The 25,228-nt window shown below is 60.8% G+C and overlaps 1 protein-coding gene across 1 annotated transcript in view; it reads right to left on the bottom strand.

Moving 5' to 3' along the window:
* Window positions 1-10,151: 10,151 nt before the first annotated feature.
* PRDM16 (PR/SET domain 16) overlaps window positions 10,152-25,228 on the bottom strand; it is a 312,421-nt gene continuing 297,344 nt past the window's right edge. The window contains exons 11-17 of the mRNA XM_042951672.1: window positions 23,704-23,873; window positions 23,002-23,079; window positions 17,319-17,488; window positions 16,821-16,995; window positions 12,636-12,869; window positions 11,638-11,812; window positions 10,152-10,449 (exon numbers count right to left, since the gene is read on the bottom strand). Of these exons, the coding sequence (XP_042807606.1) occupies window positions 10,315-10,449; window positions 11,638-11,812; window positions 12,636-12,869; window positions 16,821-16,995; window positions 17,319-17,488; window positions 23,002-23,079; window positions 23,704-23,873 (1,137 nt within the window). The 3' untranslated portion in view covers window positions 10,152-10,314. The remainder of the gene's footprint in view (window positions 10,450-11,637; window positions 11,813-12,635; window positions 12,870-16,820; window positions 16,996-17,318; window positions 17,489-23,001; window positions 23,080-23,703; window positions 23,874-25,228) is intronic.

Below are 25,228 nucleotides of genomic sequence, written 5' to 3'. Positions count from 1 at the left end.
ATCAAAAAAAGAATGTGTGGTGAGTGTAATCAAAAGAGAAAGAATAATAGTCAAATGCAAATTCTAAGAACAAAAATAGACAATATATAAAAGTAAAAGAAACAGTCGCAGCAGATAAGATGCTACGGAAGAAGATTCGTGAACTTGAACCTCGGCTGATACGAGTTCCCCGAAATGAACGCAGAGAGAGCAAAACCTGGAAAAAGTAGGCAGAGGCTTGCTGATCTGGCCTGATGTCAAGCAGTCTAACAATAATACGTAGAGTCGGAGGCCCCAAAGGGGTGAGGGGCGAGAATGTCTGTGTGACAAAGTCATGGCCAAAAATGTTCCAAGTGTCAGAAAATCCTCAAGCCCACAGATCTGAGAGCCTCAGGAGTACAAAGAAAGCCCCACCGTGGCACCTGGCACCTCATAATCGAATGACTAGGAACCACGATGGAGAGAAAGCCTTGACGCCTTAAGAGAATCAAGACACGAATCACGGCTGAGTCGTCACTGGAAACCCCGTGAGCCTGGGGAACAGAGCCCCGTCCCCGGCGTGTTAAAACCGTCTACGACCAAGATGTCCGTTTCTGGTGAAAGTGTCCTTCAAAACTGAAAGTGAGGTCAGTACATTTTAAGACAAAGGATAAGAGACCTGGCACCACAAGAATGTCAAAGGAGGTTTTTGGGGGCAAAAGGAAATGATGAGAGAGGTACGTTCCGGTGTGCACAAAGGAATAGAAGCCCCTTGGGAACCGTAAACACGTGAAAACACGTGAGATTTTTTTCCTGGATGTATTTTAAAAAGTTCTTTACAAGATAGTAGACTATTTTTTTTTAAAAAAAATTTTTATTAATTTTTAAATAAATTTCATTATAAAAATTTATACATTTTTAAATAAATTTTTATAACTTTCACACTCTGTCTCTCTCAAAAATAAATTTAAAAATTTTTAATATTTATTTTTGAGAGAGACAGAGACAGAACGGGAGCGGTGGAGGGGCAGAGAGAGATGGAGGGAGGCACAGAATCCGAAGCGTTCTCCGGGGTCCGAGCTGCCGGCACAGAACCCGACACGGGGCTCTGAGTCACGAACCTTGAGATCATGACCTGAGTCGAAGTCGGACGCTCAACTGAGCCACCCAGGTGCCCCGAAAGTAGAGTATTTAAAGCAAGAGTGATGACGGCCCATCATGGAGTTTCTGACACGTGTAGAAGTAAGACATACTGAGGCAGAGAATAGAATTATACTTTTGCAAGGTTCATATATTTTATGTAAAATGGTATAATGTCATTTAAAGGGAGATACTCGTAATAAATTAAAGATAAAGCACTTGACCCAACCCGGGACTTACCAACGATAAAAATCGTGGCAATGTAGGGACAGAAGGGAACTTCCTCGTCCGGGCACAGGCACCTACAGCTGGCATGGTGCCCAGCGGTGAGGAGTGGGCAGTGGTCCCCTTCGGCTCTGGTGCCAGAGAGGTCCACCCTGTCCACTTCTGTTCCCTGTTGGTCCTTGCCAGGGCGGTGGGGCAAGAAAAAGCATACATTTTGGAAAGGAAGAACTGTTTCTCTCTCTTTAAATGACCCCCTAAGTGTCTACAAGTCATCGCGGAGAAGATTGGAGCCCCTCCCCAGCCTTTCCCCCGCTCCCCCCTCTGTCTCTCCAGCTTCCCCGGGAAAACCACTCCCAGGGCGCCTGGGTGGCTCGGTCTGTTAAGCGTCTGATTTCAGCTCAGGTCATGATCTCACGGTTCGTGGTGTCGAGCCCCGCGTCGGGCTCTGCGCCGACCGTGTAGAGCCTGCTGGGATTCCGTCTCCCCCTCTCTCTGCCCCTCCCCTGCTCTGCACGTGCACGCACGCTCGCTTCAAATAAATGAATAAACATTTAAAACCCAGCCTTCTCTGAGTTGGGTATTTATTCACCTCGTACATGTTCCTATCCGCTTCCTGCTCGCATAACCTGCCATAAACAGTCCGCAGAAACGCTCCTGGCATTTTTAAGCTGTGCGGGCGGTTTCAGCTGGAAGTCTGTGCCTACAAGGTCTGCACTGGGTGGTCCAGGCGGGACTTGGGTGGCCGAGGGGTGAAGGGTGGGCACACCCAAATGCCTGTGGTAAAGCAAGGCTGGGAGCCCCCCGAGCTGGGCCCCCGAGACCCAGGCTGGGTGCTGTAGGGGAAGGGCCCCTCGCAGGGCAGGCTGGACAGGTGGGGCCCCTCCCTTGCCAGCCTGGGTGGAAGGTGCGAAGTCCCTCTAGGGACCTCAAGCTTCATGATGGACTCGTGCCTCAAAGAGGGAGTGGGTGGGACACAGTTTTTACAAAAATCAGGTTAATTGAGGTACAAGGCACCTGTAACTAGACCGCCCCTCAGAATGTACTGTTAGTTGAGTCTGACACAAGTGCGTAGGTGTGTAACCACACTCACGCCCCGGACAGCCTCCCCCGCCTCTCTTCCCAGCTCCAGCCCCCTCCCCGTCCCTACAGCTCTGCCTTTTCTGGAAGGCCGTGTGTCCGTGTATTTTCAGAGACCGAACGTACTGACAACAGCCAGATCGTACATAAAGACAGGAGTCTGACCTCTGACCCACAGTGTGAGAGAAAAACCCAGAAAGTCAAACAGGAACCCCTGGAACAATGGGCCCAAAGGGGCCAGGACTCAATCCGTCACCGGCGGCCTCCCTAAGTTTTGTCCCCACCTCCGACTCTGGAGCAGCCAGAGGAAGCCGCGTGTGCCCCCAACCAATCACGTGGGGTGCCTGCTTCTGGCCAGTGCCTCGACTCCCTGGTGCCATCTGAACTCATCTGGAACTTTCCCTTTTTCCACCGGGAGGCTCCCCAGGCCCCTGCCTGCCTGCGAGTCTCGGCCAAGTCCGGTGCTGGTGGCGGACCCCCTGGTGCACGGAGCTCTGAGTAACGTCCTCTGTCCTCTGACGGGCGGCCTTCCATCACGCCCACGGCTTGTGCTTTCACTGACCAGTGGATGGACACTCGGGTTCCTTCCAGTCTGGGGCGATTACAGATAAAGCCACTGTGGACGTCGGCATACAGATCTTTGTGCAGATGCTGGTTTTTCAGCTCACTCGCTGTGTTCTAGAAGCAGGCTCTTGCTCTCTACAGGCTTTACGGCTTCCCGGAACCTCCTGATGGGCTCAGGAATCGGAGGGCCACAAGCCAGGTCCCAGGACAGAAGAGGCAACTCTGTCCTTTAGGGTTTTGGGCGACCCCAGCCCCCCCCGCAGGGTCTCAGCTGGTGCCCACGTCCCCCTTCTTGTAACCTTAGAATACTATCCTCTTCTGCCCTGGACCCTGGAGCTGACTCTGGCTTCCCTTTCCTGAATCCAGAATAAGCCGTGTGGAAGACGTTGCCGGCCATGGTGAGCACAGGTGCCTTTTCCTTCACAGAGACTGCGATCCTGGCTGGTGACTGCAAGGATCCCACCAGAACCCCCACCAGAAGGGTGGGAACCAGAACCCCGCCCGGCCAGAACCCCGGCCAGAACCCCGCCCGGCTCCTCGGACCCCACGAAAGCCACCTTGCGTCGGGCCATTTTGCCCCAAATGAGGACACATCTCGGTTTGGGGAAGACATTTGCTGCCGCGAGAAAGAAGGTTAACGATTCTCAAAATAGCTTCTCTGCAAATAAGCAACAGGCTCGCTTGGCCCCAGATGAATCTGAGGGCAATTTCAAAAGCATCTCTTTTCCCAGAAAACAGATTCCTCATTGACACATGTTTCTCCAGTTGATCCTTGCCCCCCACCCCCTGCCTTTTCCTCCGTCTTTTGTGCAAGGAGCTGGGTTGCAGAGACAAAGTCCGCTTGTCAGCGGCTGGTCCTCTCCGCTCTCCCTTCCTCCGGGCGCCCCGACAACAGGGCTATTATCAGATAGCTCCCTCGTGGCTTGGATTTTCCTCTCCCCTCGGGGCGAACGAGGAGAGAGGTTGCCAGGCTGGACAAGGACGGGAGGCACTGGAGCCCCGGGGCGGTGAGCTCCGGGAAGGGCCGCGGTGGGGGGCCCTGGACACTGTCACTCTGTCGCTGGAGTAACTCGGAAGCACAGCCATTCATCAGACTCATGATTCGCATGATCTGTCCTCCGGGAACGGAAGTGTCCCCCAGAGACAGGCCTCTCGTGCTGCCTCCTCGCCTGGAGCTCTGGGGTGAACCCCACATCTGACCATCGGGGTCAAGACCTCGCAGACACTTCATCAGTCACATCTGGGGGGAAAATGACCTGGAAACGTTTAAACGCTTCCCCCAACCGACGCCTCCCTGGGGAAACACACTTCACTTGATGGTATTAAGAGAAGGCAAAGGCTCAATGCCCCAGATTTGGGTCCGGGGATCTTGTTTCAAGGTCAACTTCTGTTTCTTCCCTTTTGTGGCTACCAGCACTGCCGTTGCAGGGACCCCAGGCCTCCTCTCCCCATTGCTCCCGTCAGAGCCCGTTCGGGCCCCTCAGAGGCACTGCCGTTCCCAGAATCCATGTGGGAACTTGCCTGCAGTGAGGGCCCTTATAGCAAATCGTCCATCCATCCATCCATCCACCCACCCGCTCATCTAGCCATCCCTCTAGCCACAACCATCTATCCGCCCACAATCCATCCGCAGCCCATCCATCCACCCATCTACGCATCCGCTTGTGCAACCCGTCTTCCACCAAGAGAGTGTTCAGGCTGGGCCTTGGGGATTGAGAGGTGAGTCCTGACATTTCCCATCTCTGCAGCCCCAAATCCAGTGCAAGTGGTGATTTCTGACCAGGGAACAGGCGCAGGGGCCTCTGTGAGTCCTGGGGGCCCGAGGGGCTGCGGGGAAGCTCTGGACCAGACACTTCTACGGCTGCCAGGGGGAAGCATCGCCCCCCAGTTCGTCTGTTTGACATTAAATCTTGTTTTCTTCCTGCCTCACACCCCTGGGGAGGGCCGTGCGTCGTCTTGGTGAGGGTGGGGGCTGTTCTGCTAGAGAGGCAGCTCCTTGAGTGTGCGAGGCACGCTCTCCACCTCAACTCCATGCCCTGGTGGAAGGAGAGAGGCCACCGGGCAGACTTCCTGCTGTGAGTCCCCGGAATTTAGGGGCTGAACCTTGCACTTGAGTGGGTGAAGTGGGGGGCATGTAAAGGAGGGGCGAGGAGCCCCCCTGAAGCCCCAGGCATCTGTTCAGTCCCGGTCCACCTGCCCGTCGCCCGGTGGGCAGGCTCAGGTCCCGACTGGGGACAGTGCAAGGACGGCAGGCATAGCCACTGTGGAGGGCCGGCCGGTGGGGAGGGCTAGTCAGTGGGGAGGTCCACCCTCAGGAACGGCTGTGTTTGGGGTTGGCCTTATGGGATGGGCTTCTCCGCCACCAAGAGACGTCATACAAGAGTTCCCGGTGGCCGGCTCGGGGCCCAGGTGCAGCTGGAGGCAGACAGGCCTGGAGGTGGACACGCCCGGGGGCCAAAGTGCCTCGGGGGAGACGTACTTAGGGGAGAGCCCGCCTGGAGATCACCACCCTCACCGCAGGGACATCCAGAGTGGTGGCGCCTTCACTGAGATGGTTTTCTGGGAAATGTGACTACGAGGGTACCTGCCCTGGCGGCGGTGCTGAGATGATGGGCTTGCACGTCTCGCAGCCTGCCCCCGGGGACCCTTGACCCAGGCCGGCGAGCCTTGCCGCTGGCCACGCTCCGACCCCGAGTCCTTCCCCACCCCGGGGGCCTCTGTTGCCCCTCAGTGAAGCTCGCGGGCACCGAGACTTAGAAAAGCACACAGATTTATTGCGTATCAATCTCATGTATAAATTCATCGTAGCATCGGAAAGATTACATATAGTCCTATTCTACAGCATTAACCTCCGATCGGCTGCTCTAGCCTTCATCTTAAAGACGTTTCTCGACACAAGTACATCTGTCTTTATCACAAGCATCAAAACGAAATCTGCAGAATCACTCTCGATGATTTGCTACACGGGGTGTCTTTGCCTTCACGGTCGTCAGCGATTTCCGCGTCGATTAAGAACTGCGCTTTGGCGTGAGCAGTTCTGAGCTCCTAGTCCGGAGGACGTAGACCCTAATCACGTAATTCAACAAGTGCATCTACGGAATTCTCCTTTTCATAAAAATTTCACGAACAGACACAGTAATGACCGCTAAACACGAGCCATGCACGGTTTACTGGTAACAGAAGCAATTTACAATCAGGGGACATGGGACACACACCTGCCTCCTTCTCAATGGTTTGTTTTTTTTTTTTAAAAACATTATCTGAAAGGCTGACATTTACACTTGATTTCTTTTTCAACACTATACAGTTCTAAAAGAAAAACGAAACAAAAACCCAGAAAACAAACGGAACCGAATCTGTAATGGAACAAGGGCGGGGGGGGGGGTGCGGACGCACAGGTGTGGGGGTCTTGCCAGCAGTTACACATGCACACGTGATGTGTTCTGACACGGGGGCTCAGCTTCCCTCGTCTCGGGAACACCGACGGTAGGAAACACACCGAGAGACACCTTGGGAAGTGCTCTGCTCACGAGTGAATTGCACGATTGGAAACTCAAGCTGCCTTTTGCTTTGTTTTCTTTTCTTTCTTTTCCCAAAGCCGTAGTACGAATCGGGGACAGAAAGGAAAAACACCACAAAACTGGAATGCAGGGAGGGAAGGAAGGCTCCTGGACTCACGCAGGAATGTCTTGTCACAGTATCGCTCGCTGCTGCACAGACAGTTTCATGGCTTTTGATTCCCGGCTGACCTCCACCGACCGGGAGCGGCCGCGGCCTCGCCACCCTAGCCGGGCCGGGCGCGAGGTACCCGGCTCTCCTGGGTGGCGCTGCCCCCTCGCCTCTCTCCCGGGCAGCACAGTAAATACAGCTCAGTAGATTTCAGTCACTTGGGCGGGGGGACGGGGCGGGGGGACCACAATCCAGTGCTTCGAGGCTTCAAAGCTACCACGGGTGACACGTATTTGGGCAAGTGCTTTGCGAACGCTCATTGAAGAAGCAGCTAGGACAGAGAGGGCCGAGGGCCCTGCGAGTTTCCAGGGCCAGGCTCGGGCCGTGGAGGCGCTGGGCCTTTCAGGGTCTGGGCAGACCGGCTGTGCTCCTGCCTCGGACGGGAAGGCCGCCGGGGCTCACCCTGTCCACTGATGCGCACCCGGGGTCCCAGGCGGGCTGCAGGAGTGCACACCCCTGGGTTCAGAACAGGGGGTCTCTGGGGCCTACTCGTGAAGGCCCTGTCTGGCCAAAGGATCGGAGCCCCATGCGTCCTACCCAATTGTCCCGGGACCGAGAGCAGCGGCGGGGGTGGGGGTGGGGGTGGGACGGCGTCGGCCCGCTGGCAGCCGCGGTCTGAGGGACGGAGGGCAGGGCAAGGAGGCTTCCTTCTGAATTTCCATTAGGGGATGTCAATCGTCCAAAGAAAGAACACCGTCGAGGCTGGACAGAAGGACCCTGGCCCGGTGGTGCCCGAGTGCACGGGCCTGACCCCGGCCACCACCCAAGGACACGCTGGCCAGCCAGCCCGTTCCCCTGTTGCAGCCGTGCCCTGAGGCTGGGGTCTCAGAATTCTGGCCGTCCGGCTCCCCGGCCCCCCACCGTCCGGGCTGGGCCTGATTGGCCCGTGCTGGTGCTGTGGCCCGGACATGGAGAACCGCAGGGAGGGCAGCTCCCTGTGGTCTGGGGCGGGGAGAAGTGCCAGGCGTGGGGAGGAAATGGTCACTCTGTCGGGGGTCCAGGGACAGACCCCCCCAGACCTGTCAAGTGCTTGGGCCCACGGGACTGAGTGTTTAGGAGAAACGGGGCTAGAGCTCTAGCTGTTCTCAGAGGGACAGAGGCAAGGACTCAAGGTGTGCAGCTGGGGCGCTGGGAGGGAGGGAAAGAGAAAGATGCCTGCCGGGACTGGCCGGAAAGGACACGACGCCCCTTATCTGGGACCACGGAGAACAGGCACTCAGGTCTCCACTGGCCAAACTTCCTCTTTTGGGCGGAGAGAGGCAGATCGCAAAAAAAAGCACACACCTTACTCTTTAGCAGAAGAAATGTAATTTGGGTTTACAAATTATGTCTGAGGTCGGCTCTGCGAAACGGTCCGATGCGGATGGAGGGGAAATCGGAAAGCCCACGCCACGCCTGGCGGGCCCGGGGTGGAGGTGGGTGCGTGTGAGGAGGTGAGGGGACCCCGCCTGCAAAGCCTCAGCTCTTCCTGGGGCGCGGCCACCTTCCAGCCGCACACGCGTGCGAGCGGCCTGGGCGCCCGCGAGGCCGGCTGGGTCTTGCTGCCTCCTGTGGACCGAGAGCGGGGTGGGAACCCTTTCGCCGGGGCCCACGGGCCCCACGCGGGCCTCCAGCGCCGACACAGACGATTGTCGCTGGCCTGGAGCGGCGGGGGGGGGCCCGGGGGCGCGGCTGCTCCGGCCTGCCTGCTGCCCCTGGGCGAGAGCCAAGGACTCGTCCCCCGCCAGACCCCCGTCCTCAGGTGCGGCCGCCCCCTCACCACTTGCGTCTACATTCTTTTTTAAGGGCCACTTGGGCGATCTTTTTCTCTTCTTGTTGGGACACTCTTACTCTTTTTTTTTCTTCCAAACAATAAAAGAAATAAATAGAACACTTGTCTTAAATGCAAAGGTAACTGAGACTCTAATTTAACAAAAACACGTGATTGTCTGGAAACGGGGCAGCAGGATCCGTCGGGGGGCGCGGGGGTATTTGGCACATTGAAAACCTCCCCGCTCCCTGGTTATCAATCACACAACACACAACCTTATACACGGTTTTGGTCCTTCACTAGATACTTATATTAACAATATTTCTTCACAATAAGAATGTCTAATGCCAAAATACTGTTAAGGAAGAAATAAAATAAGAAAAGAAATGAATTAGAAAAAATTACAAGTTATGTACAGATTCAGGTAAATTCCATCAGGGAAACAAATTAGGAGTTGAAATTGGCCCCTACGGGAATAACTTAAAGCCCATCCGAGTGGAGAAGCAGACCCGTCCCGACCGGGCTGTGCTGTCTTTGCTCCCGAGGCAGGTCCCACCTGGATGCCCTTCCGTTCTGGAGCCAGGCCGGCCCGCCAGGAAGCCGCGCGTGGAGCAGAGGCGGTGGTCGTGTCCTGGAGCCCGGGTCTCACGCGGGCACAGAGCCTGGCGGGCGGCCTGGGGCAGGAGAGCCGCAGAACGCGCCCCACGGCGGCCACGGGGGATGCCCACTGTCCCCCTTGTCCGTCTGACGGTGCGGGTGGGGGTCGGGCTGGAGACCCGGTGTGGCCAGCGGGGGCCCCCCTTCGGCAGGGTGGCCGGCGTGGGTGTGGCTGATGTGCAGGCCGTGTGGGCAGGAGCGTGGGATGCCAAGCCCACCCTTGCACAGGGGACCAGAGCCGCGGCTCCCACCTTCCCCGTTCAATCGGGGGGGGGGGGTCTTGGTGGGGGCCACAGGCACGACGCCCATGCCACACACACCTCCCAGCCTTGGGCCAGCCCAGGACACCACGTCTAAGAATTCCGAGGTACAGTCTGAAACTGCTCCCAGGGGAGGGCCCCAGCCCCCTTGGTTCTGCGCAGGGCTGGGGTGGTGGTGGGGGGGCAGAATCACGGCTTTACAAACACGGTCAGGGATAGAAAATTTCTCCGTTATCTACAGTATAAAGAGCACACCCAAACACGGTACCAGTTCCCAGTGTGGGCTTGCAAATAGGCTGAGATTTCAAAGCAATGCAAAATTACTCTTAAAAAACAATTTGCAAGTCATTTTTCGATTCTTTAAAAAATACTGTCTATTTTTAAAACCACATGCTTAAATAGACTCTGTCGTCAATAAGATTACCAAAAGGGTTACTCTCGTGATTCTCATTATAAAAATCGTTGGGGCGATCTCCCTTTCCAGGGCACACCCGTGTCTGTCCGTTCCTTTCCGAGGCACCAGGCGGGTGCCAAAGTGGCCCGGCTGGCTTCGGTTTGGGATTGAAATCCCGCCCTCACCCGGCGGGTTGGTTCCGTGAGCAGCTCCCACGAGCCGCACGTGGCCGGCCGTGCGTTGTACCATTTCTGGAACGCTGTTCCGGAGACCAATTCTTAGACGGTGGGGCTCCAGGACCGCTCAGCGACTCCTGGGTTCTGAGTTTTCATTGGAAAAGTTAGAGCTGAACCATAGTGTGTGTGTGTGTGTGTGGCGGCGGGGGGGGGGGGGGGTGCTGAGGAGTGATCCACACAGGTGATGGGGGGGGGTCTCTCTGGCCCAGGCCACGCCGCTCCCCAAGGCTCACTTCTCCATCTCCCGCGGCCGGGACTTCTGTTGGGACGTCGGGGCCCCACGATGCCTTGCTTGGACTCAGACCCCAGCCCGTCCTGGGCCCGTCAGAGGTGGTTGATGGGGTTAAAGGCTCCGGACTCTGGCGTGGCTCCCGTGATGTTTAACCAGGCGTCCAGAGGGCTCTGGGAAGAGGTGTGGAGAGGAGCCTCCTCGGAGAGGGACAGCATCATTGCATACGCCTGGCCGGGGAGAGGACAAGGACACACGTGTGTGCACACACACACAACAGGCAGGTGAGCTGCGTGAGCTGGGGCTCTGCAGATCCCAGAGGGCCCCTTCCTAGCCCCCCGTTGCCCTCTGGCTGGGCTTAGCCTCGCGCAGATCCAGACTCTCCCCTGGGGCCCGGAAGCGGAAGATGTCGTGGGAGGTGGCGGGGTGAGTGCTGGGCTCCCGTGCAGACAGTGGCAAGAAGCCGTGGTCCTGGCTGGCCTCTGTGCACAGGGGCCCCTCAGCTCTTTGCGGTGCTCCCCCTGCCCCACCCCCACTTTTTCGAGGGCCCTGGGAATTGCTGGTGGTCGACAAGAGGCAGTGTCTGTCTGGAGGGCACCGGTGGGCCTGGGGGCTGCCCGTCTGGACAACCGTGGGGACAGCACGGAGCGACCCGGGGAAGCGGACGCACAGCTGGTCTGAGCTGGGCGCCGACGCGTTTCTGGGCCCGGGGCGTGGCTGGCCCACGGGACAATTCCGCCACAAGACACGGGGCACGAGGTAGTGGGACCTGGGGACCATCCGGAGCAGAGCGGGGTGGGGGAAGGCCGACGACCCTCCTCCCACCCGGGTTTACACCCTGGACAGGATTAGTAAAAAGACAAAGACAGACACGCAGACGGTTTTTGCTGAGACTCAGGGGTGGGCCGACGGAGACCCCGCTCCTCTAGACGGATGAAAGCAGGAAGCAGGGCCCTGCGGCCGCCTGCGCTACAGAAGGGGGGTCGAGGCCCACCCTGACGCCCTCGCTGACCCTGTCGGAGCTCCAGCGTGGAACGAGTGGCTGTGTGAGAGGGGGCTTCCTTCAAGAGAAGCCTGGGCCGCCAGCCATTCGTGCTTGAGTCGGAGAGGGAGGAAGGCCTGCCCAGCTTCAAGGCTGGACGCCCGGCCTCGGGCGCCTGTCGCCGGGGACAAGAGGGCAGCGACCCACGTGTCCGGGAATGCCCGGTTCCCATTCATCTGCCTCAACCTCTCCCTGCCCCACCCCTGCTCGCGGGGGAGGGGCGGCGGCTTGGCCGTCTCTAGCCGAGGCGGTGGGCCCCGGGACAGCGGTCCTGGCGTGCCCCGGGCCCAGGATGGCCACCACGAGAGGAGGCGCGGCCTCCACCTGCCACCTGGCCCGGGGGTGCCGGGGGTGGGGGGCTCTGCTCGGTACCTACCTGGTTCTTAGCCTGCCTGTACAGTGTCTGCTTTAAAGTCTCAGAGTCTAAGGTGGGATTAAGCACATCTTTAACTTCAAACGCTTCCTCAGCTGCTCTGCGCAGATCGAGCCCCTTCCCAAAAGTCGGCATCGGCTCCAAAGCTAACAGACCGCCTGGTCGCTCCTCAATACACCTGCACCAACGACCGGGGAGAGGGGGCCTGGCGTTAGCTGGTCTGGCCTCTGGCCGCCTCTCTGATGCCCCACGGCCGGCTCCGTGCCTGCATGCACGCCATGGCGCCTCCACGAGCCACATGCACAAGGAGACGGACACACAGACACGTCGACACCTGGACAGAAGCCACACAGATGCAGGAGGGCCACGGACGGAGGCCACCGGAGGGGGCGAGTGCGTGCACACACCGCAAGCAGCAGGCGGGGGGGCGCCCGGGGCTCTGGGGACGGAGGACGGATCGGGGGGCCGCTCTGGAGGGCGCGGGGGCTCCCGCTCCCAGGACCCAGGGGTGAGGGGAAACGGGCAGTCCCTGCAGGGCTCCCCCCAGGACCGTCTGGAGTGCTGGCCGCATCCCTGGTGCCCGACAAAGGCAGTGAGCGGCCGGGCCGCGCGGGGAGGGGTCCGGCCTGCCCTGCTCGCAAACCGCGAGTGCTCAGCCCGCGGGAGGCCAGACGCCACTGCCCCGGCCGCAGGATGGAGGCCGTGTCGCTACGGACCAGCTCCCGCTCGGCTCGGGAGCGTGCCTGCCCCCGCCCCCCAGGCTTGGGAAGTGTGTGTGAGAGGGGGCGGGCCAGCCCCTGACCCCCTGCCTCGGGCTGGGCCTCGCAGCCTGTGTGTGGAAGCTCCCACCGCGGTGGAGACACCTGCTGGGAACCAGGGTGAACCCGGCCAGGAGGATGCTGGGGCCTCGGGTGGCCTGAGAGCGAGGTCGCCCTCACGATGTTCAGGCCCCTCCCTGGCCTGGGCCCTAGCAGGTCAGGCTGCCCGGGCGTGGCCCCCACCTTCGAGTGTGTTCGAAGCCCACGGCCAGGGAGGTGGGCGGATCCTCGTCCTCCTCGTCCTCATAGGCACCCTGGGGTTCGGGCGTGGGGGACACGGTGTCGTCCTGGGACTTCCCCGCCAGACTGTCGTCGTCCTCCTCCTCCTCTTCCTCCTCCTCCTCCTCCACGTCCTCCGGCTTCCCGCTGGCCAGGCCCGGACACTGGGAGTTGCCGTCCAGGTCCTGGACCTCCGGCCTGAAGGGACAGGGGAGGGAGTTAGCCCCGGGGCCCACAAGGCCTCCGACTGGGCTCCGGTCGGCTCTCCCCCCATGGCCGTCTTCACCCGCCCCCGTGGAAAGAGCCTGCATTGTCGGAACCCTCGGCCTCAGCAGCCCCTTGAGGAGCGAGCGAGGGCGTGGCAGGGGCGAGAGCGGGGATTCAGGATGTGCGCGTCAGGGAGGGAGGCCACGGCCAGTCTAGCGGGGAAGGGGGTCTTGGGCGCTGGAGCTGGGGTTGGGGACTGCACAAGGGGTACCCTTGGGGAGGTTTGCTGATCGACCCTTGCTGGCTCCTCCTGGCCAGCCACGAGGACACAGGGACACCGGCAACCCAGGGTGAGGGGGCCTCTGCCGACAGAGGCTCTGGGGGCCTAGGGCTCCGTAGGGTGGGGGCTGAGCTGCTGTCAGCCAGGGAAACCCACCCAGACGAGTTTGTTTCGGAGGCTGCTGGCCTCCCTCCTGCAGCCCAGACCCCACATCTCCCTCCTAGTGACTCTGGCCGGGTGACACTTTTCCACTCTGGATCCTCGTTATTAAGAGGAAAACACCCAGGGGACCTGGGTGGCTCAGCCTGACTGGTCTGACTCTTGATCTCTTGATCTCGGCTCAGGTCTTGGTCTCAACGTTCACGGGTTCAAGCCCCAGGGCAGGTCTGCTGTGTGGAATTCTCTCTCTCTGCCCCTCCCCTGCTCTCTCTCTCTCTCTCAAAATAAATACAAACTTAAAAAAAAAAAAAAGGAAAAAACCCAAGCTGAGTGATGGTGAGCCTTCTCGTTTCTTTCTGAAGATGCTGGCAGGTGTCCAGCGTGGAGGGGGAGGGGGAGGCTGGGCAGACGCCTCCTGAGCCCACGTCTGGGCCAGAGTTCAGGGCCCCCAGACCCCGTTCCTCCTGGAGCTCACATGGCCCACAGGAATCCATCCACTGATGTCAGGGGAGACCGGGGTCCTGGTCTGGGCATCAGGTAGAGGGGGTGTCACTTCTGAGTGACCGCTGGCCTCCACACTCAGGGGTCTGTGCAGATGGACTGGGCCGGGAGGTCCCCGATCTCCAGGCTGTCGGCCATGCTCATTTTCCACCCTTGCCTTTCCTGGAGGAAGTATAAGATGCTGACACGTGACCGGCCTTCCCGGACGTGCAGAACCCTTGACCTCTCCCTTCTCGATGGCCCCTCGCACTGTCACCAGGCACGCATCCATCCGCCAGGGGCAAGGGCTCTGGAGGCAAGTGACACGGGCCAGGACCCGGGTCTTGCCTTTGTCCCTGGCTCTCTGGTGGGTGACCTTGCCATCTCGGAGCCTGTGCCCCCTCGGCGGCGTGAGGGTGGGATGAACCGCGCAGGTGGCTATCTTGGGGGCCGGGACTGGGACTGTGTTCAGCAGGTGGCCCTGTGCATGTCTAATCAGAGTTAAGAGTGCTTTGCAGTTTCTATATATGGGCCCCTCTGTTTGGGAGCAGGGACCGCAGCCCCGCACAGGAGGCCTGTATCCACCAGGAGCACTCAGTGGCGGGCAGCAGGGACAGAGGATGGGGTCCCGCAGGCTGGCGTCAGCTTCAGACAGGGCGGGCACCTGAGGCAGGTGACGTCCCGGGGCCACCGTGACCCAGCGCCGGGGCTGGGCTTGCACAACTGGAGCCCGGACTCTCCTGGTTCTGGAGGCTGGAGTCTGAGACCCGGGTGCAGGCGGGCCTGGTTCCTTCAGAGGCTCAGGGACAACTGTCCGGGGCCTCCCGCAGCCGCTGGCATTTGGCAGGCGATCCGTGGCGCCCGATGGCTGTAGGTGTATCTCCCCATCTCCCATCTCTGCTACATCTTGACAGGGCTTCTCCCCGTGTGTTCTGTGCCCCAATCTCTTCTTCCACGACATCGCGTGGCACTGGTAGCCACACTGGTGACCTCATCTTAACCGATTACATCGGTAAAGACCCTATCTCCAAACGAGGTGACGTTCTGAGGTACTAGGGGTCAGGATTTGGTGGGGGACACAGTTCAGCCCAGGTATTTAAGGGCTTCTGGGGCCAGGGAGCCTGGCATCCCTAGATTCTCCTTGACGATCAAGAGAAGGAAACTGGTTCCGGACGAGAACCTGATAATGTCAGCGTCGGCCCCACACAGAACCGCCAACATCTCAGCACTTGACGCAGGGTTGTGGCTTCGTGTCAACTGTGATCGTGGTTCTCACTTCTGGTGATGACGTGGGACATCTCCTGGAGGTTCCCCAGGCCCCGGGGACAGGGTCTCAGCGGGACAGGCCATCCGAGGGCCTGGGTCTGTGGCCAGCTCCGCCCCGGGCTTTCTGAGGGATGTGGGGCCCGGTCTCCTCTGTCTGAGCCTCGTCTCCTGCCCCTCCCGTGGGGGCTGGATGGAAAGCCCCGGTTGAGACGCTCCGTGGAGAAGGTTAGGGTGATGCCGTCTCCTCTCCCGTCTGTCCTGCCGGGTTTCCGGTCCTCACGGCAAAGAGCTGGGCCACCCGGGCTCTAGGCGTGAAGGTCTTCCCGGCGCTCCTGGGCTCACCCTGGCATGGCCGCCCACCCCGTGGTGGATGCCACTGACAAGTCCTTGTAGGCTCTTCGTCGGCCTCTGTCTTGGGTGGCCCTCCTGTGGCCAGCCTAAGGGCCAGGGCTCTGGGCCCAGGTTCCAGGCCCGGCTTTGTGGCTGGAGCAGCCCCCCACCACCCACTTCACCGGGCTGTCTTCCTCTGCAGAATTAGGGGCTCGCACCCCAAGGCCACTTGAAGTTTGCAGCGTCTCTGGTTTTCTGCCGGCTGGTCTGGCCCCAGCTTTTACGCAAGGAGAATGTCTTCCTGGGGGTCTGACGGGTCCTTCCAGAAGGGACCCCCAGAGTAAATGCCACACCATGAGCCTTGGGATCCAGGGTCATGCAGTACACCCTCCACATCTCGAATCTGAATTCTGCCATTTTTCTGCGACCATGTGCATGTGCGTACGAAGTGTGTGTGTGTGCACGTACATGAGTGCGTGTGTGTGTTTGTGCATTGTGCGCGCATGTGCATGTACATATGTGGTGTGCGCGTGTGCATACGAGTGTGTGTGTGCGTGTGCATGAGCACGTGCACGTGTATAGGGGTGTGCGTGCACATGTGTGCATGTGCATGAGTGCGTGTGCGTGCATCTGTGTGCATGTGCACGTGTACATGTGGTGTGTATATATGTGTGTACATGTGTATATGTGTGTAAATATACACATGTGTGTAGGTAAGCATGTGGGTAACTTCATGTGTGTATATACATATGCACATGTGTTCATGTGTCAGCGCATGTGCATATATTTGCGGGTATGTGTGTACATGTGTGCACGTATGTGATTTCATGCAGATGCAGATGCAGACATGTGTGTATGGGTTTGCACGTGCACACGTATGTACGTGTGTGCATACATGTACATGAACGTACACATGTGTGCCGTCATGTGCATGCATATATGAGTGTGTGCATGTGCGTGCACATGCACGTGTGACTTCGTGTGCGCACACGTGCGCGCGTGTGTTTAAAGGGGCGGCGCTCCTGGGTGGAAACCTGCAGTGCCTCGGACTCCACAGAAATGTTCCAGACTCTCACATCCACGGCAGAACTCACGCCAGAGCCCTCACCCGGCCTGTGCTCCGCGGCACGCCCGTGACGCCCAAACCAAAGCACGCCGGCAGCTCGGTGCGGCTGTAAGCACACGGCGCGCACCCTCAGCCCGGGTGCTTACTGTCACCACCAGAGACCGAGGCGGGAGGGGACCCCCTGGCCGAAGCCCCCCCCACCCCTCGCCACCTGCAGGGGGCAGAGCCCGGCCACAACGGTGCCCGTCGGTCTCACCCTGCGTTGCGGGCCCCTACTCATCGAGACTTGGGGCTGGGTGGGGTGCCCCTGCTCTGGGAGTGGCCACGCAGGTGGGCTTGGGATCCGGAACGGACTTCTTACCGTTTGTCTGTTCGCGTTGATGCTTGGTTCATCTCACTATTGGCAATAAAGTTTCTGATTTCAGAGAAATAGGAGTCCTCTTTCTCGTCTAAAAGTGCATGGTTGTCTGACTCGGACGCGGGGGAGGAGGCACTGGTCCCCAGGTGGTTTGTGAGGACCCCGGAGTGCTGGCTCACTGTGGGGACGGGGGGAGCATCAGAGAAAGAGCATCCCTCAGCTGAGCCCTCCCCTCCCCTCCCTCTCCCTCCCGTCTCTCCCCTCCTCTCCTCCCCGCTCCCCTCCCTTCTCTCTCCCCTCCTCTCCCCTGTCTTCTCCTCTCCTCCTCCCCCACCCCTCCCCTGTCTTCTCCTCTCCTCCTCCCCCACCCCTCCCCTGTCTTCTCCTCTCCTCCTCCCCCACCCCTCCCCTGTCTTCTCCTCTCCCCTTCCCCCCTCCCCTTCCCTGTCTTCTCCCTCCTCCTCCTTCCCTCCCCCCCCCCACCCCATGCCCACCGCCCACCTGGGGCGTGCTCGTGCTCGTGCTTCTTGAGGTGCCGGTCCAGGTTGGTCTGCTGCCCGAAGCAGCGGTTGCACAGGTGGCACTTGAAGGGCTTCTCCTTGTTGTGGATGTTCCGGACGTGCCGCTGCAGGTTGGAGGAGATGCTGAAGGAGCGGTCGCAGTACTTACACCTGGAAGACACGCGCGCGCCTCAGAGAAGCCCCGCCCCGCAGCCTCGCAGACGCCCCGCCCCCGCCTCCTGGCAGGCGGGGCAGGGGGGGCGGGCGGTGGGGACTCACCCGGTGCTGCGGCAGGGGGCTCCCTGGGCGGGGCCGCCGGTGCACCCGGGTCCCCCCTCCCCGCTGCCCGAGGGCCGCACTCCCAGCAGCCTCAAGGGGGCAGCCGAGCACCATGGAAGCCTCTCGATGCTTTGCCCCCGTCCCCCCCCAAGGAGGAGCCTGCATCCTGCTCCCGGCCACCTTCCTCCCGTCAGAGAGACGGCGAAGAGACCCCCCCTACTCTGGTATGGGGAGAGCTGGCCTGGACCTGGCCGCCTTTTAGTGGGTCTGCGGGCATGTGGGGCCTCGCGTGCCAATTCACTAACTGGGGCCCGGGGGCTGCCCCAACTTCCCCAGAGGCCGTCCCCCGCCTCCCTGACACGGACCGCGAGGGTCCCGCGGGCCCCACGCGATCGCCTCGCGTCCCTGCCCCTCTGCGGACGGTGATCGCGGGCCCGGGCCGAGCACTGAAAAAATCCGAGAACGACGCTCCCTCCTCCGGCGCCTCAGTCGGGTCCCTCAGAGTGTCCGTGACCTGAGCGGTGCCCCCTCGGTGTGGGGGCCTGGGGCTGGCGCGGCCTTTGCTCCCAGGCCCCGAGGGCAGGAAAGGGAGGCTATTCTCCCAGTTGAGGGAAATATCCACACCCAGAAGCCAGAAACAGCGGCCGAGCTGGAGCTGGAGGGAGGGTGGCCCGACAGCCGCCACCACACGTCTGCAGAGCCGTGCCGGCGCCTCCTGGTGGCGGAAGTCTGAGCAGAGGGGACCTGATGCAGTCGTGTTCAGGTGCACATGTGTGTGTGCCCATGTGCAGGTGTGTGCACGCGCGAGCGTTCGTGTGCAGGAGTGCACGTGCATGCGTGTGCGTGCCTGGTCCTCAGAAGGCCTCCAGGGATGCTTCCCAGTGTCAGAGGCTGTGAACACTTGCAACATTGTCCGCAGGCTAGTTTATTTCCCGGTCTTGGAAACAAACAGCTTCTGCAGGGGGCAGGAGGCAGTGCCCCCCCTCCCCCCACTGAGTCTCTCAGGAGCCGTCTTCACAGCAGGTCCCAGCAGGGCACGCGATGGAAGTGTGTGTTCTTCCGGAGGGTGCGGCTGGAGGTGCCAGGGACCTGTCCTGAGTGTGGCAGCGTGGTGTTCCCACAGGAGGCCCCTCCCCGCTCCATCGCTCCAACATAGAATATGCCCTGGGCCACGGGAACCGAGTCATGCCCGAGGGTGCTTCCGAAACCCCAGCCTCCCACCCGGGGCCGGGCCGGCAGGCTGTGAGGCTGGCCTTCACGGCACTGCCCTGCCCAGCTCGAGAGGCACCGGTCTGACCTTTGACACCTGCCCAGGCAGTCTGGCCATCACAGTGCACTTGGGGGGGGCCCGAGGCAGGACGCTTTAGGCCCCCGCTGGCAGCTGGAGCCTCCTGCCTGAGCCCCCGGGCGGATAGCACTGCGCCCGGGAGTGGAGCTGTCCCTGCTCCCAGGGACAGCTTGATGAAGCCGTCCAGGGGAGCCCACTTCCTGCCTCACGGCCCCTGGGGGGTCTGAGGACGGACGCACGGCAAACAGGGCGAGTCCCCATCAAAGGGGAGCCCGGTCTCCCACGGTACGATTTTGGAGCTTCTCTCATTCGGTTTCTGAAGCTTCTCGGCTGAGGCTTCGCTGACTCTGGCGTCCTCCACGGTCGGCGGGCAAGGAGCCATTCGTGATCTTTACGTGAGCGGCTTGGGCCGCCGTCCCTGGCGAACTCCTGAGTGACCTTCAGCCTTCTCTGCCCCTCAGCCCAGGACTGGCCTGGCGGCTTCTTCCCTGTTGGGCTGGCTAAGCCGCCTCCGGGCCTCTGGAAGCACGCGGATTTGGTCACAGCCTCTCCTCCCAGGCCTCACGATGTCCGCTGGCCCCAGCGTGGACCCGCCATCCTGGAAGCCCACACGGGCGCCAGCGCTGTTCTGCGTGAGCTGCACAGGGACCGGGGCTTGAGCCCTTCACGCGGCTGGGTCAGCAGTGCAGGGGTGCCCTGGGCTCCCCCCCAGGATGGCCCAGGAAGGAGAGCTTTTACATCCTTGGACACACCATCATGTCACAGACGTCTCCTTGCCCCCGATGCTGACAGGTCCCCAGGCGACCATCCTGCTTTCAGGGCGATTGCTCAGGAAGGGCCGAGTACGAGGCCATGCTGGGCTGGGCACCTGCCCCCTGGCCACACAACAGGCCTCCCCGGGGCCTGTCTACGCGTGCGCTCACACACACCCACACGCGGCACCCTTCTCATCTCTTTGGAAATGCAGGAAACTCTGACAGCTTCCACCTGACCCACGAGCTCTGGCCGGGGCGCACCCTCGGTCAGACACGGGGTTGGGCGGGATCGTCTCGTTACTGGAAACCGAGCTCTCTCTCCACCGCTGTGGGGCCGGGGAGGGGGGCGGAGGGGAGCCATACATTGGATTTGGCCACAGAGAGCCCTGAGTGTGGCCCTCTCCTGGTTCCAATCTAAACCAATGGCCCAGATAGAGAAGCCCATTTGAAATTTAGGGGAGCAGGGAGCCCTGGGCTTCGGGGGATCAGCGTCCTCTGAGCAGCTGGGGTTTGCCTTGTAAATAAGCCGACAAGTGGCTAGCGAAATTTATGGCCTGGCTGTGGAACATCACGGCCACGGCACTGGCTGCAACCAGGAATGACCGGTGGCCCGGCAACATGCAGCGAGGGCCTCGAGAGGACCCCTGGGCACCCTCACCCGAGGGAAGCCAGCCAGGCGGAGGTGCGGTCACAGGGTGGGGGCAGGCGCAGGGTCCTTCCAGGGACCGGACATCACAGGGGGACATGCTCTGCATAGTTGTAAAGGCAGGGGAAAGGGAAGCGAAGAGAGAGTTTTGAAATCCAGCCCTAAAAATCAGAACTAGGAAAGCAAGGAGACGGTCTGGGCCACCTGAGGGGATGGGGACGGGGCCTGGCTCACGGGGAGGAAAGGAGCTGCGGCTGGAGAGGCGCGTGTCCCTCCGGGACCCCGCTGGCCAGCCCGTGAAGGCCCGCGCCAGACCGTGACCCGGGTCCTGGGGGGACCCGTGGGCGAGGCGCCGGCATGGGTGCAAGGAGCAGCCCCTCACCCCAAGCCCAGGTTTACGTCCGTCCAGCCCGAACTGCACCCCGTGCCCCCCACCTGCTGGAGCTTTTGGAGATGAGCACGTGTTTTCCGGCACCTTCCAACCTCAGGCAAAGATCTCTAAGCCTGGAGAAGCCATTAGCTGAGGACACTGGGCCGGCAGGTGGGCTGACCTTCCCTCCAGGAAACAGACTGTCAGTCACGCTAAGGGGTCTTCCTTTCCCCGAGAGTCAGGGCTTTGAAACACATTCTGAGTGATTTTAGGGAATCTCGGGCAAGGGCTTAAAAGGAAGCGTCCCGAGGTCGTCGGGTTTGATTGTCTCTACTCTGCAGCACCCCAGCAGCCCTCCCTCCCTCCTCCTGCCCTCGAGGGGCCTCCAGGGGCACACACGAAGGGGCGGACGCCTGGGGCTGGCCCCGAAGGGGAGCTTACACCGGGTGGGCAGCTGGTGGTTTGGACTCACCCCTGCCGGGGTGGGGGTGGGGTGGAGTCCTTGTCTTTTGGTGGAGGCGCGGGGGGTGGGGGGCTGTCCCCTGGACAGTTTCTGAGGACAGACGGACGAAATGTCCTCCTCCAGTGTAGATTCTCCCAAGGATCAAAGTGATCCCAGAAGTGCCCAGTGATGTCAAAAGGGAAATCACACACCCCACACTCCCCATCACAGGGCTGCCTTGAGCCAGATAAAGTCAGGATTTGCAATGCAAACTTTCAAAGCGATTATTGTTAGGAAAGTCGAAACTCACAGATTGGAGAGAGCAAACGAAATCAATGATAATTAAATTCTTCCATAAACACCGCCTGACCCTCGGGGGGGGGGGGGGCTCCTACACACAACACTGTTCAGAAGGTGGCTCCCCTTACAGGAAAACACGTTTTCAGGGAGGAAGCCAGACCCAATCAGCCTTCCCTTTGCTAGGCTTTGTGGAATGGGGGGACGGGGGAACCTGCGTGTTGGGGTGGCCTGGGGGCACTGAGCAGATGACTGCTGAGTGACCTGAGCTGTCACTTGTCCAGCCAGGACAGGACATGGCCCCGTGGTGGTCGCATCTCAGGGTGGGGCATGGGGACCACGACACCTGAGGGGACCCCACGTGGCTGCCCTTCCCAGGGACGGGAACTCCAAGCTCTGTGTGGCCGGGGCACAGGAATCTTGTGCTGCCGACTTAAAACCAGACTCCGAGTTCCCAGCAGCTGCTGCTCTCCAGACACACCCCAGAATGAGGTCTTGACATCTACACCAGCGTTTTCCCTGATTTGCCTCCTGGTCACTGCCACCCGGTCTCTCATTTAAAATGCCACCTCTCGGGGCACCTGGGTGGCTCGGTCGGTTAAGCGTCCGACTTCAGCTCAGGTCTAGATCTCGCGGTTCGTGGGTTTGATCCTCGCGTCGGGCTCTGTGCTGACAGCTCGGAACCTGGAGCCTGCTTCGGATTCTGTGTCTCCCTCTCTCTCTCTGCCCCTCCCCCGCTCATGCTCTATCCCTCTCTCTCAAAAATAAATAAACATTTAAAAAATAAATAAATAAAATGCCAACTCTCAGGCTCGTCCCTGAAAGCCAGATGTCACCCCCATCCCTTCTGCTCCTGATGAAGGCCCCAGGGACCGAGAGACAGGCTCTGCTTCTCGGGGGACAGGAAGGTCACCTAGAGTGGCCGTGGGCTCCGCCCCCGGGCAAGTCAGGGTGTCTAAGCCTCTGGCTCAGCATCTTTGAAACGGGGGTGCCACCCCCCTTGGGAACAGATGTGACGGCTCTCACACCCACTTGCCGGGTGGCTGCGTGCCCGCAGGTAGAAGCCCAGCATTGAGGAGACAGGACGGGAGCAGACACACGGCTTCCATCCAGGGCTAGCGACCCGAGAGTCCCTCAGGACACCCCAAGCCCAGGCTCAGACTCGGATTTGCATGGAGCTCCTTTTCCACTGCGCGCCCCGCCTTAGGTGCCGGCCCTGGCCCACCACCCACCCATCATATGGGAGTTGAGCTGGGTGGGGGTGGGGTGGGGTCTCTCCATCAGGCTACCCGGGGCGGCCCTGGCTTTGGCCGGTGCTGCTCTGAACGCCCTCCCCCGTCGACAATGGTGGTGGGAGAGCTGCTCCCAGGCACCCGACTCTGGGGGTGGGCAAGAACCTTCAGGAAGCCCGCTGGCCACCTCCTGCCTAATCTTTATGACACCCCAGGACACAGGACGGCTCTGGGGTCCAGGGAGCGACCTGACCCGAGCATGCTGGCTTCCACCCTCACCTTCCTGTGAGTGGGAAGTGGCGGGGCGGGGGAGGGGACGGTCTCACTGGGAGCCTGCCTACCCACCGCCCCGGCCCCGAAGGGACAGGCTCCTACCTGTACGGCTGCTCCCCGGTGTGCGTCCTCAGGTGTCTCGTGAGGTTTGCCGATCGGGGGAATATCTTGCCACAGTACCTGGGTGGAGAGGGCAGGGGGACCGTTAGGCAGTCACGCTGCCACGGACTGGGACACCCGCACCCTTTCCCGTTGCGGTTCCTCCTTCCTGCTCGCTGTCTAGGGCCCAAGGTCCCACAGCTGGGGGGCAGGTGGCCTGGCTGTGGCCCCCAGGACTGCAGTCTGTCCTTCAGCCCCAGGGCCCAGCTGAACTTGACAGAGACGCCTGCACCTGCCGCTGGACAGACGGGCCCCCCCTACTCTGGCCTGCTGGGACTCCGCCCCCTCCCCCAGCAATATGTCAGCCACGTTGAACGGGCTCCTGCCGCTGGGGACAGGCTGTGCTTCTGGGCTTTCCACGCGGCTCTGAGAACCGGGCTTAAACGCTGACCAGCACACCTTGGCTTCGGACCCTCTGAGTTCTGATCGGCTGGGTTAAGGCTGCATTCTCTTGTGCCACCCCACACCTACACATCCGTGGGGAACGACCTCCATTGGAGAGCAAACCGTGTACTTCTACCCCGCTGTGGTCTGGCTTTGACCTAGTTTTCCCAGGATGCGCAGGCTCACGGCCGCTGCGGGGCACCTGCGGCCACCTGGCGGGCTGCCCACCGGCACCCCCCCCCCGGGCACGCCCAGCCTTACCTGCACGTATACCGCTCCTTGCCCTTCCTGAGGATGGGGTCTGACAGCGTGGGGGGTGGGGACCGGAAGTTGAAGGGGTGGTGGGGGAGGGGCTGCAGGGAGCTGCCCGCTTCCGCCTTTATGGCCGCGAAGCTCTCCAGCTTGTCTGTCATGGTCTCGATGGCTGACATCTGTCGGCAGGTGAGAGGGAGAAACGGGGGACCCCCTGAGCTGCTACCTCTCCTGAGCAGTGTGGACCCCTCTCCCGGCGACCGAGTACATCCGCAGCTGGGCCAGGACAAGAGGCTTGTGCGGGCCCTCAGGCTGTGGGTAGAACGGGCCGTCTCCGGGCTTCTTGGCCACTGTGGCCAGCCCTGCCGCTCGTCCTTCCCTGGGAGCCCCGTTTCAGCCCAGGGCCCAGGCCGTGGGAGCCTCTCTGCCCGACAGGGGCACACGGTGGGGCAGGCTCCTGCCTTGCAATGACACCTCGCCTTACCTGGGACCCCCACCCCCCACCCCTGCTGGCCTCATCCCTGGCCGGCACTCCTGGGGGGCTAGCTTGGTTTAAAGACAGAATCATGTCTGATTTCTCTCTCCTCTCCTCTCTTTTCCTTTAATTTTTTTTTTTGAGTCGTGAAAAATCAAGAAATCTACCTGCATTTCAGGTTAACAGGGACCAGGGGCCTGGGCAGCACCGCCTAGTGGCAGCGGGCCATGATTGCAGGCAAAGTTCTAAGAAGGAATCCGACAGCCCAAGGCTGGACGCACTGAGTGTTCAAAAGGATGATGCCCAGGTGACCCAGCACAGACATGGTGACCTGGATAAGAGGGGCCACCTCTCCAGGCCTTGGAGATGCCAAGGGCTTGCCTGGGGGAGGAGGACGCGGCACTGGCCATTTCCACCTGGTGGGGAGAGTTCTGATCAGGGTCCCAGACTGTGCCTGTCCCCGAGGGCTCAGGGTTTGGGGACAGGAGAGGGGAGGGGGCCGCTGGGGCTGCATGGACACATCATGCCACCAGCCGTGGGCTGCCCTCCCTGTCCCCGCTGACAGCTTGCCCCTCGGCTGCTGCCCGGCTTCTCGCTGGCCCCTCCACCGCCTGGACGATGGGACCCCAGGCGCACAGACTGCTGCCCAGCTGGCTTTGCACCTCAGTTTTAGCTGCAGCCTTGAAAGGCTCTGGAGCTCTCTGCACACAGACTCCCTGGCAACTCCAGAGGTGGTGGGGGGCCGCGGCCAGGCAGGACCGCCTCGTCCTGTACCCCAGGGGCTGCACACACCTGAGTCGGGCGTCAGAAAGGCCCTGGCAAAGTCCTGCACTTGGCCGCCGCGGGCTGATGTCTTCATACAGCGGTGACCCTGTCCTTTGCAGAGGCCATCAGTTATCGCGCCCGAGTGACCGCGGGACCTCAGACCATTTAATTAGGTGACTCCCTAGGCTTCCTCCCCCCTTTCCCTGAGCTCTGGCCCAGGGGCAGGCAGCAGAGCGGGGGTGGCTCGGCTCAGGGGGGAGCGGCAGGAGGGACAATGGGCAGCCGGCCCCCTGC

Source organism: Panthera leo, chromosome C1 (genome assembly GCF_018350215.1).
Source record: "Panthera leo isolate Ple1 chromosome C1, P.leo_Ple1_pat1.1, whole genome shotgun sequence".
Classification (NCBI taxonomy): Eukaryota; Metazoa; Chordata; class Mammalia; order Carnivora; family Felidae; genus Panthera; species Panthera leo.
The sequence above is the reverse complement of the archived record's forward strand: the minus strand, read 5'-3'. Positions and strand labels throughout refer to the sequence as shown.